The 14629-nt window shown below is 48.2% G+C and overlaps 1 protein-coding gene across 2 annotated transcripts; it reads left to right on the top strand.

Moving 5' to 3' along the window:
* Positions 1 to 961: 961 nt before the first annotated feature.
* crlf3 (cytokine receptor-like factor 3) lies at positions 962 to 14365 on the top strand. Of its 2 annotated transcripts, none has more exons than XM_035396962.1 (9): positions 962 to 1066; positions 4703 to 4830; positions 7786 to 7993; positions 8636 to 8723; positions 10301 to 10478; positions 12070 to 12292; positions 12791 to 12929; positions 13372 to 13484; positions 13651 to 14365. In XM_035396962.1, the coding sequence occupies exons 2-9, from the start codon at positions 4714 to 4716 to the stop codon at positions 13911 to 13913; spliced, it is 1329 nt and encodes a 442-aa protein (XP_035252853.1). In that variant the 5' UTR covers positions 962 to 1066; positions 4703 to 4713; the 3' UTR covers positions 13914 to 14365. The 2 variants fall into 2 exon arrangements, with proteins under 2 accessions (XP_035252853.1, XP_035252854.1); XM_035396963.1 differs by lacking the exon at positions 962 to 1066 and adding an exon at positions 1362 to 1492.
* Positions 14366 to 14629: the final 264 nt, after the last annotated feature.

The following is a 14629-nucleotide window of genomic DNA, read 5'->3' as shown; positions in this document are numbered from 1 at the left end:
TAGCCTATGTGTAGGCTACACAGTGTGATTGTTAGGTCCACTGCTTAGGCAGTAATTGAAACGGATCCGCAAAAAACACCGTTTTCTTCTCCTCCCCTCTTGCTTTTCAACAAATAGCAACGAATACAAACAACCACTGATAACGCAAATCATGCGTCTACAAAAATACATCATACACAATGTATGATTTTCAGAGGCGCCAAAACTAAGCAGAGGCTGACCCCTGCGGGACATTGAGCGTTACTGCACAGTGTCGAAAAGGATCATTTCTGCTGAACCAAGTAAAATGACAGTCAAATTAAAACACATTCTTAAACCGTCATACACCGTAATAACATTCACTCGGATTCAGGAGTAAAACTTGCGTAATGAATTAGCCCAAGTGACTTAGAACCAACTCCAGTTTGTTTCACATCACTATAGAAAACGCAGGTCATCTCGAGCAGGCTATAAAACGTCAGCTGAATGTTTATATTAGTGTTATTATTATGCAAAATAATACACTTTTATAGCGCAAGTAGCCTACAGGGGATACAAAAATGGACGAAATGAGAACACTGAATAACGTTGAGACAAATACATTTAATTTTAGATCTGGATTTGTCACGTTTAAAAAATAAAGAAAAATGTTATTAATTTTTCGTTCGTGGTCTGTAAATTCATATGACATTTCTTCCTGTTCCAATAGACAATTGTTGACATTTCATGAGATACATTTTATATTTAAGATCAAAGCTAGTTTAAAATTGCTTGTTATTCTGTGTTCTTTTTCGTGCAAAACTCCTGAATTTTGACGTTGGATAGCCTACAGTTAGGTAGCTACATTAAAAAAATGAATGGTGATGCCTAATTTGATTAGCGCCTACAACGGAATTGGTGGGCGTAAACCTAATCTTTCCGTGGCTCATTTGATTGGCTGAAATAGGTTGTCAGGCAAGACGACAGGCACGGGATTGGACCAACAAGCATAGAACGAGTGACAGATCTGTGCTCATGAAAAATTTCAATGCATTTGTAGCGGAGAAAGTCTTGAAAATACTATGAGCCTGGACTGACTTCGAGACAGGTAAGGATAACTGTATTACCGTCTGGGTTGTAAATCACAATAAATGGTACTTTCGTCTAATACATATATTTAAGAAGATAAACGATACGATTATCATGAAATAACTTTGCTTGATTTAAATCATTAACACGAACAGACCATTGTACGACTATCGAGCTAGCAAGCTTGCTACTTGCTGGAGTAGGGAGTGCTTCTAACGCAATCGGAAGTCCAGTCTACCGAGTGCAGTTAACTTTTTAGTTGCATTTAAACTCGAGTAGGTATCCGATTTGGGGAACTACTGTAGTTATGGTCACATATTGTGTTTGCAGACAGACTGTCTTACGAGGATGATCATTGTTTGCTACATGGCCAACCAGCTAGATTGCGAACTTGAGCTGGCGAGGAGGGTTTTATTACGGAAGTTGGCTTGTTCATACTGAACGAGTAAGGACATGTTACTTATTGTTGTTACATCAGTTGCTGTCTGCTCCGTGGAGTATGGGTGTAACGTTAAATAACAGCTGTTGGGCGCTATTTACTATGTACTACTAACCAAGGTTTACTGGCCACTCTGACTGTGCGTGCTATGTGATGTTTGCTATTTTGATCTATTTTTTTATCAACCAGTAATTTTTTTTAATAACTGGCGGATGTACAGTAAATGAATGGCAAATTAGCGCCTTTTTCGTCCTGTAAAAATTAGGTGAAAGAAACATGTTTGAAGTTTAAATTGTATCGGAAACATCCATCAGTCGATGATAACGTGGTTAGGCAAACTGGATGCGCGCCAGAGCTGTCAGTATGTGTACCAGATGCTGATTTAGTTGTTTAGCTATATTCAGAATGTTATAATGTAAACCTATTTGCACTGCTCGCATGTAACTACATACATTACGCACAGTAGCTCGCTAATTATATTACATGACAGTTGTCATGAAAGTAAAAGCACTTTGCTCTAGAAGAGAACGCTTTCCCCGAAGGTCGCTATTTAGGAATATGTAGAACAGCTTAGTTGTTTTGAGTGTGGAAGTATTTGCAAAATGTTGTTACATCCTCAGCAGCATTTTGAAAAACGCATGTTTTTGCCATGGGGCTTGGACAGTGCAACCTTGAAAGAATGTTGTTCATGTGATTCTTCAAAATGCATTCGTAAGAAAGAATGGCAAAACATAGAATTCACATCTCCACGGGCAACAGAAGGGACCGACGAAACACGTTCTGTATGCTACTGCCACATTCAGCAGTAAGGATATTTAAGCGCTGTGGCAGTGAGTCTGTAGTCGCAGTACACCACGTAAAGATCCCGCGCGCTAAACAGAGCTGGGGATTTGCCCCCCAGGGACACTGCACCCCCCAAAGAGGACCGAGGATGAAATGCAGGTTGCGCCGAGTTCGCAAGTGTCTTTTGGCAGGACGCCCGCTGCCTCTCGTATTCGCGATCACGTGCTCTTTCGCTCGGAAAATTGTGCTGCAGCACGCCATCACGCGCGGTTCACTGTGGGAAAACTGAAGTATATTAACGCTGCCGCGGGCGTAATGGTAGATAATTGCACGTGAATATGCTCTTCTCGTATATTATAGCCTGGCAGGTTTAAGAGTTCTGACTGAGTAGAGGTCAGTGTAAGTGTTTAGGGGAAGGTGCCGTAGTCAGACGGTTAGGAGTAAACAAAGATAACTTTTTTTTTTTTAGAAAAACAGCTAAGCGTCCACCCCCCTTCTGCTCCCCATGACCCTGTCAGGGACGGCCCTTGTTTTTCTTAGTTGTTTTCCACGTTTGATCCAAAGAGTCACGTGGGGCCCGTTCTAGTCTCAGAATGGGCTAATGATCATAAAAGCACTTTTTTTCTTTCACCTGAATTTGTATGTAAACAGTTTGGACATTTCTTCAGAGAGAAGCAATTCAGAAGCAGACTGTGCTGTTGCTTTTTGACAATACCATAAAAATGGCAATGGGCAATTAAAAAAAAATCTCTTCTGAAAACCTTTCAGTGAATTTCGTAAAACACACCACAGCATGCAAGAGGATGATAGTTTTAACTGTTTGTGGCATTTGGCTGCTTGTTTTTCTGCTCAGCTCACGGAAGTGGTTTTGGCGTCTTTTGGGCCTAGGTCTGTCTTGCACTTTCTTGCCGGTACTTCCACCTTCTAGCATCACAATGGTATTGGCAATACTTTTTTTGGCCAAACAGAAAAAACGACAATGGATAACGCATAACGATAATGGACGGCGGGTGGATGTCTGAACGATAATGGATGCGCCGAGACGCTGGCTGGGTTTTGGCGTTGTGTCAGAAATGCACGTCAGGCGACTAGCACTGCCAGTAAAGGTGCTGACGCTACTCAGGGAGCTGTTACCAGAGTTCCGATCGCTGAAATGACATCACCGATGCCGCACAGAGTTTACGGCGTCTCTCATGTGAGACGGAAGCGAGGCCCTGGGCACTTTCCGGAACCTTCTTGAGAGCCGAAAAGCCGGAATAAAAAGATATTGTGGTAAAATAACGGTTAAATATGTCTCCAGCTCTCGGTTGTCCGTGCGTTTTGTCAATGGGAGATATTCTGAAGTAAGCAGTCAAAACGCGCAAAGCAGCATGGGACTGTTTGTGTGAGAGGGTAACTAATGCTGCTGGGAAGTGGAACACTGGAAAGAAATGAGTGTATGCAATGGGCATCTGTCCTGTGGGCATCGGCACTGAAGGGATTTATTGAGAATACATGCACATGCTTTGTGAATATTTCCTCTGTGCGAATGTAAAGTAGCACGAAAGGAGTTTTGTCTTGCGTGTTTTTGTATATTGAATCATAAAAGTCTAGAATGCAAGTATGCACTGGGGAGATATTACCTGTTAGCATGTGTGTGTTGGGGGAATCGGGGGGTAATGGAATCCATATTTCTGTGTGTATGTACCTTTGCATATTTAGTGCATAGTATAGGGGTTTGTGGTGTGTATTTGTACTTGGGTGCCTGTATATGAGTTTATGATGTGTAATTGTATGTGGGGACCTGTGTAAGAGTTTGTGGTGTGTATTTGTATGTGGGGACCTGTATAGGAGTTTGTGGTGTGTCATTTTACATGGGGACCTGTATAGGAGTTTGTGGTGTGTAAATTTACATGGGGACCTGTATAGGAGTTTGTGGTGTGTAAATTTACATGGGGACCTGTATAGGAGTCTGTGGTGTGTAATTGTACGTGGGGACCTGTATAGGAGTTTGTGGTGTGTAATTGTACATGGGGACCTGTATAGGAGTTTGTGGTGTGTAAATTTACATGGGGACCTGTATAGGAGTCTGTGGTGTGTAATTGTACGTGGGGACCTGTATAGGAGTTTGTGGTGTGTAATTGTACATGGGGACCTGTATAGGAGTCTGTGGTGTGTAATTGTACGTGGGGACCTGTATAGGAGTCTGTGGTGTGTAATTGTACATGGGGACCTGTATAGGAGTTTGTGGTGTGTAAATTTACATGGGGACCTGTATAGGAGTTTGTGGTGTGTCATTTTACATGGGGACCTGTATAGGAGTCTGTGGTGTGTAATTGTACGTGGGGACCTGTATAGGACTTTGCGGTATGTAATTTTACATGGGGACCTGTATATGAGTTTGTAGTGTGTAATTGTACGTGGGGACCTGTGTCTGTTCGCTTGTGTTGTTAGGAGCCTGGAGGATGTCGATTGAGACAGAGGCTTTGCTGCAGGAAGCGAAGGAGAGCATCGAGGCAGCACAGAACTACAGGACTGAACTGCAGCATCGGCTACATGGACTCAGCCAGGCCCGCAAACAGGTACCGGCTTCTCTGTCCACCTCTGTCCACCTCCGCCCACACCCGAACCCGAACCCAAACAGGTGCGGCACACCTTCCACACCTGTGCATACTCCAAGCCTGCTGGCCTCCAGCCCCCCTCCTCCTTCAAATCTGCATCAGAGCAGTGCAGATTTTAGTTCCTCTAAAGGAGCGTAGATCGCTGTGTGAGATTAGAGTCAAATCTGACTTGTGTTCATGGAGCCAGGCCACTGCACCCTTGCAGATGTAGGCTGAAATCAGAAGTTTTTGGGTTTTTTTTTTTTTAGCACAATTTTTTCGGAGGCCTCTTCGATATCCTCCCCGACTTCCTGTCTCCCTCCCCCTTCGCTCTCGCTCATCGTAAACAATGCTGTTATTTCCTGCCCTGCTAAGGGACACCAGACGGAGAGAAGATGGGGGCTAGCTTCCACCCCCCACATGAGTCAGGTCACACACAGGCATTCCCAGACTGTCTGAGTAACATCACACTTCTGCAACCTGAGATCATTTTGGTGATGGGGGGGGGGGGGGGGGGGGGGGGGGGGGAGGTGTGAAGCAAGACGTGACTCTTGCATCCCAGCATGAACCCTGACCCCCTTGAGGCAAGGGGTTAGTCTAAACATCCTGCTCAGACGTCCCCTCCCCTCTACTCTCCAGCTCGCCACGGCGAAGTTGGCAGATGGGGGATATTGACGCGCGCTGGTCACAACGTTCTTAAGTGTGTGCAGTTCAGGGTGGAGTCATATCAGGAGCGCAGTCATATCAGGAGCGCAGCGATGGTGAGAGCAGCGCTACAGCGTTAGCGGTACGCGTCTGTGGGGGCGGCGCTCCTCAGGACCGCAGCGGCAGCAGGGGGGGGGGGGGGGAGGGGGAGGGGGAGGGGCTTTGCATACAGAAGCGCTGAGGCCGTTTACGCTCCTGTCCCGCGTGTCTGCTTCTGCCGCTTATCGGCTCCGCGCATCCTCTACGATAGTGTGAGCGGCTCCTGCCACAGGCCCTTCCGCTTCCCCTCGCCTTTCAACCATCTCTCTCTCTCTCTCTCTCTCTCTCTCTCTCACTCTCTCACGCTCTCTCTCTCTCTCCCCCTCATTCCCTCCATCTATTTGGCGCTCCTGCAGATTGTGTTTGAGTTCATTACTTGTGGTTCTAAAGGGGGGGTGGGGCCTGGTTTCTGTGTATGGGGGGGGGTCGGGGGGGGGGGGGGCTGGAAAGAACACTAGACGCAAAACTCCAAACTCACAACCGACCACTGCGCTACAAAAAAAAAACTGATCTCTTCAGTTTAAAGTTAATGTAGCATAACTCGCGAACTTCTAACTACACCTTTTGACTGCTTTAGCTGCAGCCAGCTCCCTGCAGGGCTAGCTGGCTGGCTATCAGATTACCTGGGACACAGTGTCTACCGTTCAGTGCACGACATGACTTTACCTGCTTCCTGTCAGACCTGGGTCAAATACGTATTAGTTTTGGATTCAAATACTTTTCTATGCTTAATTACTTATCTTGTCTGGTGCATTGGAACCAATGAAATACCCTCAAAAAGTGCAAACACCCCGCCTTCTGGTCATATTGGCAGGCTCAGTTACACCAGGCAAGATCAACAGAGCACAGAAAAGTATTTGAATCCGAAACAAATACGTATTTGACCCAGGTCTGCTTCCTGTTTTGGAGCATGCCCTGGGCCAGTGGTGTCAAACCCGTGCCATGGAGGGCCGTGTGTATGCAGGTTTTCATTCCAACCAATTAAGTCGGGTCACCATTGTGCACAAACCTGCATCCCTAATTCAGCAAATAATTTAACTAATTATATAATCAAGATCTGAGGCTGGAATGAAAACCTGCATACTCACGGCCCTCCATGGCACGAGTTTGACACCACTGCCCTGGGCTAAAAGCAGAACGACACTGTGACACTGTACTCCACATGTTAATATGCAGCGAGTCCGTCAAGATTCTCGTCCCGGTTGCTGCAGCCTTTTCAAGGGCAGATGAATCTATTCTTACCCATCATTTGCTTCATAAAGCGCGGCCTCTCGTTATGAATAATAAATGAGATCGAGCGGTTTATCGATCGATATGACTACAACCAGGCCTCGTTTCTCAGTGGTAGAACAACCACGTTCCCCTCAGCTTGGGGTGCTTCAGAAAGGGTTTTGGAGAGGGGGAAGGGCGGGGGGGGGGACGTCTTGTTATGATTAATGCTGCCTTTTTAAGAGGAACTGTAGCGGGTGCTCTTACTGGAAACCGCATGGCTTCCTGTCAAGCTAGGAGCGTTTCTGCCTCAAAATGGTACCTGCCAGCGTAGCCGTTAGCAGCAGCAGCGCTACACAAGAGCTCGGAGAGAGAGAGAGAGAGAGAGAGAGAGAGAGAGAGAGAGAGAGTGAGAGAGAGAGAGAGAGAGAGAGAGCGAGCTACCAGTCTCGACATCACTTCCTCCTTCACATCCTTCTCCATTTCACTCATCAGACTTTCCATCGACTTTTATATATTTGTTTAACCCCCTCCCAGTTTTTTTTCCCCTGAGGGGGTTACATTTATATATATTTATATACATTTATTTACACATTTACACTGCTGAAGTATTTCGCATAAAGTACTTGACCCAGGATTTGTTTTTAAATTGTCTTAAATTTACTGATGATTGATCTCTGGTTTATTTAGTAATTGATGATTGCATATAGATGACTGATTATTGATGATTATTGATGCCTGATTACTGATGATTAATTACTGATGATGGATGATTATTGATGCCTGATGACAGATGATTATTGATGCCTGATTACTGATGGATGACTTGATGACAGATGATGGATGACAGATGATTACTGATGATGGATGATGCCTGATTACTGATGGGTGATGGATGATTACTTATGACTGTTGACTACTGATGCCTGATGGATGGCTGTTGATTACTGATGCCTGATGGCGGTACTCACTCACTGGCTGCAGGTGCGCGGCAGCGCCAGCCAGACGCGGGAGGCGCTGAAGCGGCACTTCCAGGACCTGCAGGCGATGGTGACGCGGCTGCTGGGCGAGCGGCTGGCGGCGCTGCTGCAGGAGGTGGACGCCATCGAGCAGGACAGCGTGCGGCCGCTCGACGACTGCCAGAAGCTCATCGAGCAGGGCGTCAGCACCGCCGACGAGCTGCTGAAGGAAGGTGAGCGCGGGGTTGGGCTCCGTGGCTGCTCTACGCACTCCTATGACTGCTTATAACTGTACATTCCCCTAAGACACTTTACACACCCCTAAGACCACTTATATCTATGACACATTCCTATGGCCACTTATAACCATTACACACCCGTATGACCACTTTACAAACCCCCTTGACCACGTATAACTATACATACACCTAAGACCACTTTAGACACCCTTATGACAATTTTACACACCGCTATGTCTGTTTTACACATCGCTATGACGTCTTTACATACACCTACGACTGCTTTACACACCCCTGTGGCCACGTATAACTACACACACCCCTATGACCACGTATAACTATACATACCACTATGACCACTTTACACACCCCTATGACCACGTATAACTATACATACCACAATGACCACTTTACACACCCCTATGACCACGTATAACTATACATACCACTATGACCACTTTACACACCCCTATGACCACGTATAACTATACATACCACTATGACCACTTTACACACTCCTGTGACAGTTTTTAGATAATCTGATGTGGTTCATGTAAATTGCCTCAGCGCGTTGTGCCTGTGTTAATATGAGAGCTGCTGGGTGTCTGAGCGCGTTGCTTCTGCCCGTGCCCGCAGGCGAGGCCGCCATTCGCTGTGGCATAGCGGGGGAGGACGACATGCTGGGCAGATTCACCAAGAAGGCTCTGCAGATCCAGCTGGACAGGTGAGCTGCACAGTGAAGGGCACACAGAGCAAAGCTAGCGAAACCGCTAGGTGGGATCGACAGCTCAAAGGTCAAAGGTCACTTCATACAACAGGACACTTAGAGGAAGCAATTTTGGTTAAATACATTTTTTTTCAAGGATACAACGACAGTCTCCCATCTTGGGTTTTAGCTTTTAACATTTGAGTTACAAGCCCAGGGCTGAACACTAGATGGAGATCCATGACTTAACGATTTGGACCAATCGTGCTATGCTGCACAGAGAAAAGTCTTTTGATTGGCTCTTACGTGTCAATGAGTGACATCACAGTGGTACTGTGGCTTGGCCCATAGTCCACCCATTGCAGGCTTTACTAAACCTTTACTAACTTTAGGACGGGTGCAAGGGAAGTGGTTCAAGTAGCTGATTAAGTGCAGGCAAAGAATCTGACCCAAACCTGAAAGGCAATTTCAATTTTTTTTTTCCACTTTCAATTAAATTGAAATAAGCGACTTGGAACAGATGAAAGAAGGAAAAATGGTGAAGCAGGTTTAGTTTGCAATATCCACACGGCAATGGAGACCGAAGCATTTTATTTTATTTTTTTATGAATGTGCAGTCTACTCTTTCACAGACACCTTAGGTCACATCCCAGGTGTTTTAAGCAGAACGGGGGTGCGGTGGCTGAGCTTTTCAGTCGGAGCCTCGCGTGGAATTTGTGCTGTCTGGGGTTCGCTGCCTGCCCCTCGGCCGAGCGTAACCCGGGGGGGGCCACGCGTTCCGCAGACGGCGCAGGCCCGGACAGACCCAGCTCCGGTATCGCCACGGTAACCGGAGTTTTCGGTAGCAAAGTCTCCGAATCGGAACCTGCTCCTGGGGATCGTTATCACCCCGGCAGCAGCAGCAGCGTTCGGAGTTAAGAGCAGTTTGACACTCTGTCGGAGGAGGTCAGAGGTGACGGAATGAGGCATTGCTTCCTGCTTCCTGGCTGTGCGCGGACGGGACAGCGGGGTTGGTTGCTGCGGGCTGTGGAATCTGGCAGCAGCGTTCGGAATTTTGCGGAAGGCCCAGCCAGCGTTTGAGTTCTAGCCTCGACAGGTCCGATTACCGAGAGAGAGAGAGAGAGAGAGAGAGAGAGAGAGAGAGGAGTGGAGCGGAGCGGAGCGGAGCGGAGTACGGAATACAGTCTCTCCGGAGTCGGGATGAATTAGATTTTGCAGCAGGTTTGGCCCCCTGTCAGCAAATGTCAATCATTTCTGCACACACTGCTTTGGGCATATTGCACGTGACTATGCAGGAGTAAATGGCCACTGGTGGGTGGCCTCGTTGATCTCCAGATGTTGGTCCTGCCTTGTGAGTTGAAGCGTGTGCGCTGGGCACTGTGAGCTGGGTGGAATCCTTTTGGTAAGTCAGGCCATTATAACAGGCTGTGACAAGTGCTCTAAACCTCTGTACTGATCCTGTGTATGTGTCTCTGTGTCTCTCTGTCTCTCTCTCTCTCTCTCTCTCTGTCTCTCTGTCTCTGCCTCTCTCTGTCTCTCTGTCTCTGTCTCTCTCTGCCTCTCTCTCTCTCTCGCTCTGTCTCTCTCTCTCTCAGTCTCCCCGAGGTGCCGGTCCTGGTGGACGTCCCCTGCCTGTCTGCGCAGCTGGACGACTCGCTGCTGCAGACGGTGCGGGAGCGCGTGGCGAGGCACGCCAGTGTCGCCTCCCACCCTCCCGTGCAGATCGAGGAGCTGGTGGAGCGTCCCGGCAGCATGCTGGTGCGCTGGTGCAAGGTGAGCCTCCTAACCGCATCCATGGCAACGCTCTGCCTCCCAACCGCATCCATGGCAACGCTCTGCCTCCCAACCGCATCCATGGCAACGCTCTGCCTCCCAACCGCATCCATGGCAACGCTCTGCCTCCCAACCGCATACATGGCAACACTCTTGACTACTAACTGTAGCCATGGCAACACTCTGCCTCCCAACCGCACCCATGGCAACGCTCTTCCTCCCAACTGCGCCCATGGCAACGCTCTGACTCCTAACTGTGCCCATGGCAACACTCTGACTCTCAACCGCATCCATGGCAACACTCTGACTCCTAACCACGCCCATGGCAACACTCTGACTCCTTTGGTTATTTGGTTATTGGAGCCCCCCCCCCCCCCAAAACCCCCCAGCTATGAGACTGCCGGGAGCTGAAAAGAGCGGGAAACTGTGTCGGAATGCAGTCGTCCAGGACTGACGGTGACTCGCCCCGATATCACGGCTCTCCCCGATTCCCACAGGAATACCGGTCACCCCTGACCCCGGCCTTGATTCAGTCAACCTCTGCCCTCACAATTAAATGTTCACGCACACAAGCTGAATTAGTAATTAAAGCGTTCACAAACACAGTTTGATGAGCTGATTACATCTGGCGATTGATTGGCTAGCCAGTGGGTAGCACAATCACACAGTAATACTCGCATTCCTTTTGTGAGCCAGAGTTAAAGAGTTAAACTTTGCCAGGATCCAAAATCACAGCACAGGCACACAGCTGAGGTCTGAACAGGCCTGAGAAATCCAGCTAGCGCTCTCCCCCGAGGAAGCACCAAAGCAGGGAAGAAACATGAAAAACAGGAGCACCCAGTTCCGAGCGGAGAGGAGATGTACTGTACCAGCCGAGAAGGGAAGGGTGGGTCTGCTGAGTGAAGTCTGTGCTGAGAGGCTGAATCTCTGAATCGCACCCCCTGGAAGAAGATCCAGGAAAAGCAAAGGAATTAATAAAAAGTGTAATTTGTTCTACTATCCTCAATAATACTGATTCTTGAAATTAGAATTTTTATTGTTATTAAAAGTCCTACTAATAATGACCATAATTAAAGGGCAAGGGTTTCGGTTGATGGGGTTATACCTGCATTGTTGTGCAATAGCACCCCTAGTGGTCCAGTGAGCACCTGCAGTTTACTCGTGGCTGCAACAGAACCGGTTCAGACTGCCTGTCCAATAACAGCTGATCAACCCAACTGTGCCAGTGCTCGCTGCTTCTGTGCAGGACTACTGTGTGTGTGTGTGTGTGTGTGTGTGTGTGTGTGTGTGTCTAACAGTGTGAGGTCCCTCTCTCTGTAGGTGGACGATGACTTCACAGTGCAGGATTACTGTACTAGCTGTGTGTGTGTGTGTGTGTTTTTATAACAGTGTGAGGTCACTCTCTGTAGGTGGTCGATGACTTCACAGCGCAGTATTACTGTACTAGAAGTGTGTGCGTGTAACAGTGTGAGGTCTCTCTCTCTCTGTAGGTGGACAAAGATTTTGTGGTGAAGGATTACTGTACTAGCTGTGTGTGTGTGTGTGTGTGTGTGTGTGTATAACAGTGTGAGCTCTCTCTCGCCCTCTGTAGGTGGACGATGATTTCGCGGTGCAGGACTACCGGCTGCAGTTCCGCCGCAGCCCCTCCTCCCAGTACGAGGACGCCTACATCGGCAAGGAAACGGATTACCTGGTGCTGCACCTGGACCCCCACACCGACCACCAGTTCCGCGTGTGCGCCAGGGGCGAGGGGCGCACCGAGTGGAGCCCCTGGAGCGTCCCACAAACGGGCTACACCACGCTAGCTCCCCACGGTACCCCCTCCGCCCGCTCAATCCGGGCCCCGGGCCTTTAAAACACTTCCTGCACTTTCTGAAACCTGGAAAAAAAACAGCCAATAAAACAGAATTATTTTCATTGAAAAAAAGTTCCATGGAGCATTTATGAACATTTTTCCCATTGACAAATTAAATTTCGATGCATTTCTCGAACTAACCGAATTTAAAAACGAGTTGGCATCAACCCTGGTGTTGCAGGATAATTGGTCGGATGGTGTGAAGTTTCATGAACCCTATGTCAAGTGAAGGTGCTGTGTGCTGTCAATCACAGACTAGTAACAGCCAATCAAATTACCAAGTGACAATACTAAGTGTTTTTTTTACAAGTTCAGTTTGTATGACCACAGTGGTATTTCCCACTAGCAGGTACACATGATAGGGACTTGTACAGTCGTATATACTCACACTATTTGAAGACCTCGCTGTGCGTTTACCTGTACTTACCTGTGCCTCTCTCTGTCGCTCTCTCCTCAGAGTGGTGTCCTGGCACTGACGGCTACATCCTGAGCAGCCGGAGGAACATCGCCATGCGCAGTGACTCCTCCCCTTCCAACGCTGGCGTTCTGTACTCCAACTCCGCCACCTACTTCTGCGGGCAGACCCTCACTTTCAAGTCAGTCTCTCTTCCAGCTTGTGCCTGTCCTTCTCAGGCCCCGCCCCCTCTCCTTACCAGCTCCACCCACTTCCAGCTTGTGCCTGTCTTTCTGTGACCCCGCCCCCTCTCCTTACCAGTTCCACCCACTTCCAGCATCTGCCTTTGTCTATGACCCCTCCTTACCTGCTACACCAACTTTCTGCTACTGCCTGTGAGGACAGTCAGACCTGTCAGCAGCACTAATTGTTCAGGTAGTAATTACCTGGGAGAAGAGAAAACTAGGGCCATTTTTGGATTCAAAGGGCCAAATTTGAGTATCCCTGGTCTAAAATGAAACACAAGTGTAATGTGAGTGCGGCCTGCTTAACTGACCGAGTGTGTAAATGTACTAATGAACGTAGCGTACATGTCTATGCATTCCAAGCGCTAACGCGGAGGACGTCGTGTCTGCGGGTTTCAGGTTCACTGCAGCTGGTCAGGGGGACAGGTGGGACAGCGTTGGGGTGTGTGTGGACAACCAGAGCGGGGCGGAGTCTCTGCAGCGGGACAAGGCCGTCTGCATCTCCACCAACGGTGAGTTAACAACCTGCACTCCCAAAATGGCTGTGCGCGCTGTTTCTGGATACTGAACAGTTCATATGTATCCACAGTACACAGTAACACAAATTTTTTAAAATAAAAAAAGCATACATCTGTGTTTTTAACCATCCTTTTACCCACTCCCTGACCATGTCTCCAGGTGCTGTGTTTGTGAATGGGAAAGAGATGACCAACCAGCTACCGGCCATCACCACCGGCTCCACTGTGACCTTTGACATGGAAGTGGTCAACCTCTTCCCTGTCGGCAACAACCTCGGTGACGGGGGCAACTTCAAGCTGAGGGTGACCATTGGCTCAGGGAACCGGGAGGTGGTATTTGATTGGCTGCTGGATCAGAGTGTGGACTGCCTGTTCTTCGGCTGCTCCTTCACCTACCCCAACTGGAAGGTTCTGGTGTTCTGATTCCCCCCCCTCCCGCCCCGAATCTCCAGCGTCGCTAAACTCGACACAACGGGACGGGACGGGCAGGAAGAGGAAGATCACAAAGCGTCAAGAACAACGTGCTTTTAATTTCCCCCCAAGCGTCGGGGCGAACAGCGACGAGCCGCTACGTTTACAGATTTAACTCCGCAGAAGAACGTTGATGCTTGGTCAGCAGGCTGTTTACCTGAGCCCAGTAGCTCATTATTAGCACAGCATCTGCTCGCCTGCAAACAATCTTGCTTTTTTTTTTGGGGTGGGGGGTGGGGGGGGGGGGGGGGTGGATTATGAACCTGAGAACGCCCAGAGCCACATTTCCATAGCAACAGGCTGAGGCTCAAGAGAGGATTACTAGCTCGGAGCCTCCAATCTGGACGGGTGAGTAAGGGCTCGCAGTACTGCTATTTTGATCCGGTTTACTCTTTTTTTGAGGGGGGGGGGGGGGGGGGGGGGGGGGAAGAGTTGTTTTTTTGTGTTCCTTTTTTAAAATTTTTTTTTTACAAAAATAGTAGTAGTTTGTTGTTTACTTTTTTGCTGAGACAATCTTAACAGTATTTACAAATGTTTTAACTCCCCTCCCAATTCAGACACTGAATGGCAAAGTACCATCACAGAACTGGGTCCCTAAGATGAACCTCAAGTTCTGAAAATACTTCTTTAGATCCCTGAGGAATTTCGGTGAAACTCGGTACTGACGA

The sequence above is a fragment of the Anguilla anguilla genome, chromosome 17, assembly GCF_013347855.1.
Source record: "Anguilla anguilla isolate fAngAng1 chromosome 17, fAngAng1.pri, whole genome shotgun sequence".
Taxonomy (NCBI): Eukaryota; Metazoa; Chordata; class Actinopteri; order Anguilliformes; family Anguillidae; genus Anguilla; species Anguilla anguilla.
The sequence above is the reverse complement of the archived record's forward strand: the minus strand, read 5'-3'. Positions and strand labels throughout refer to the sequence as shown.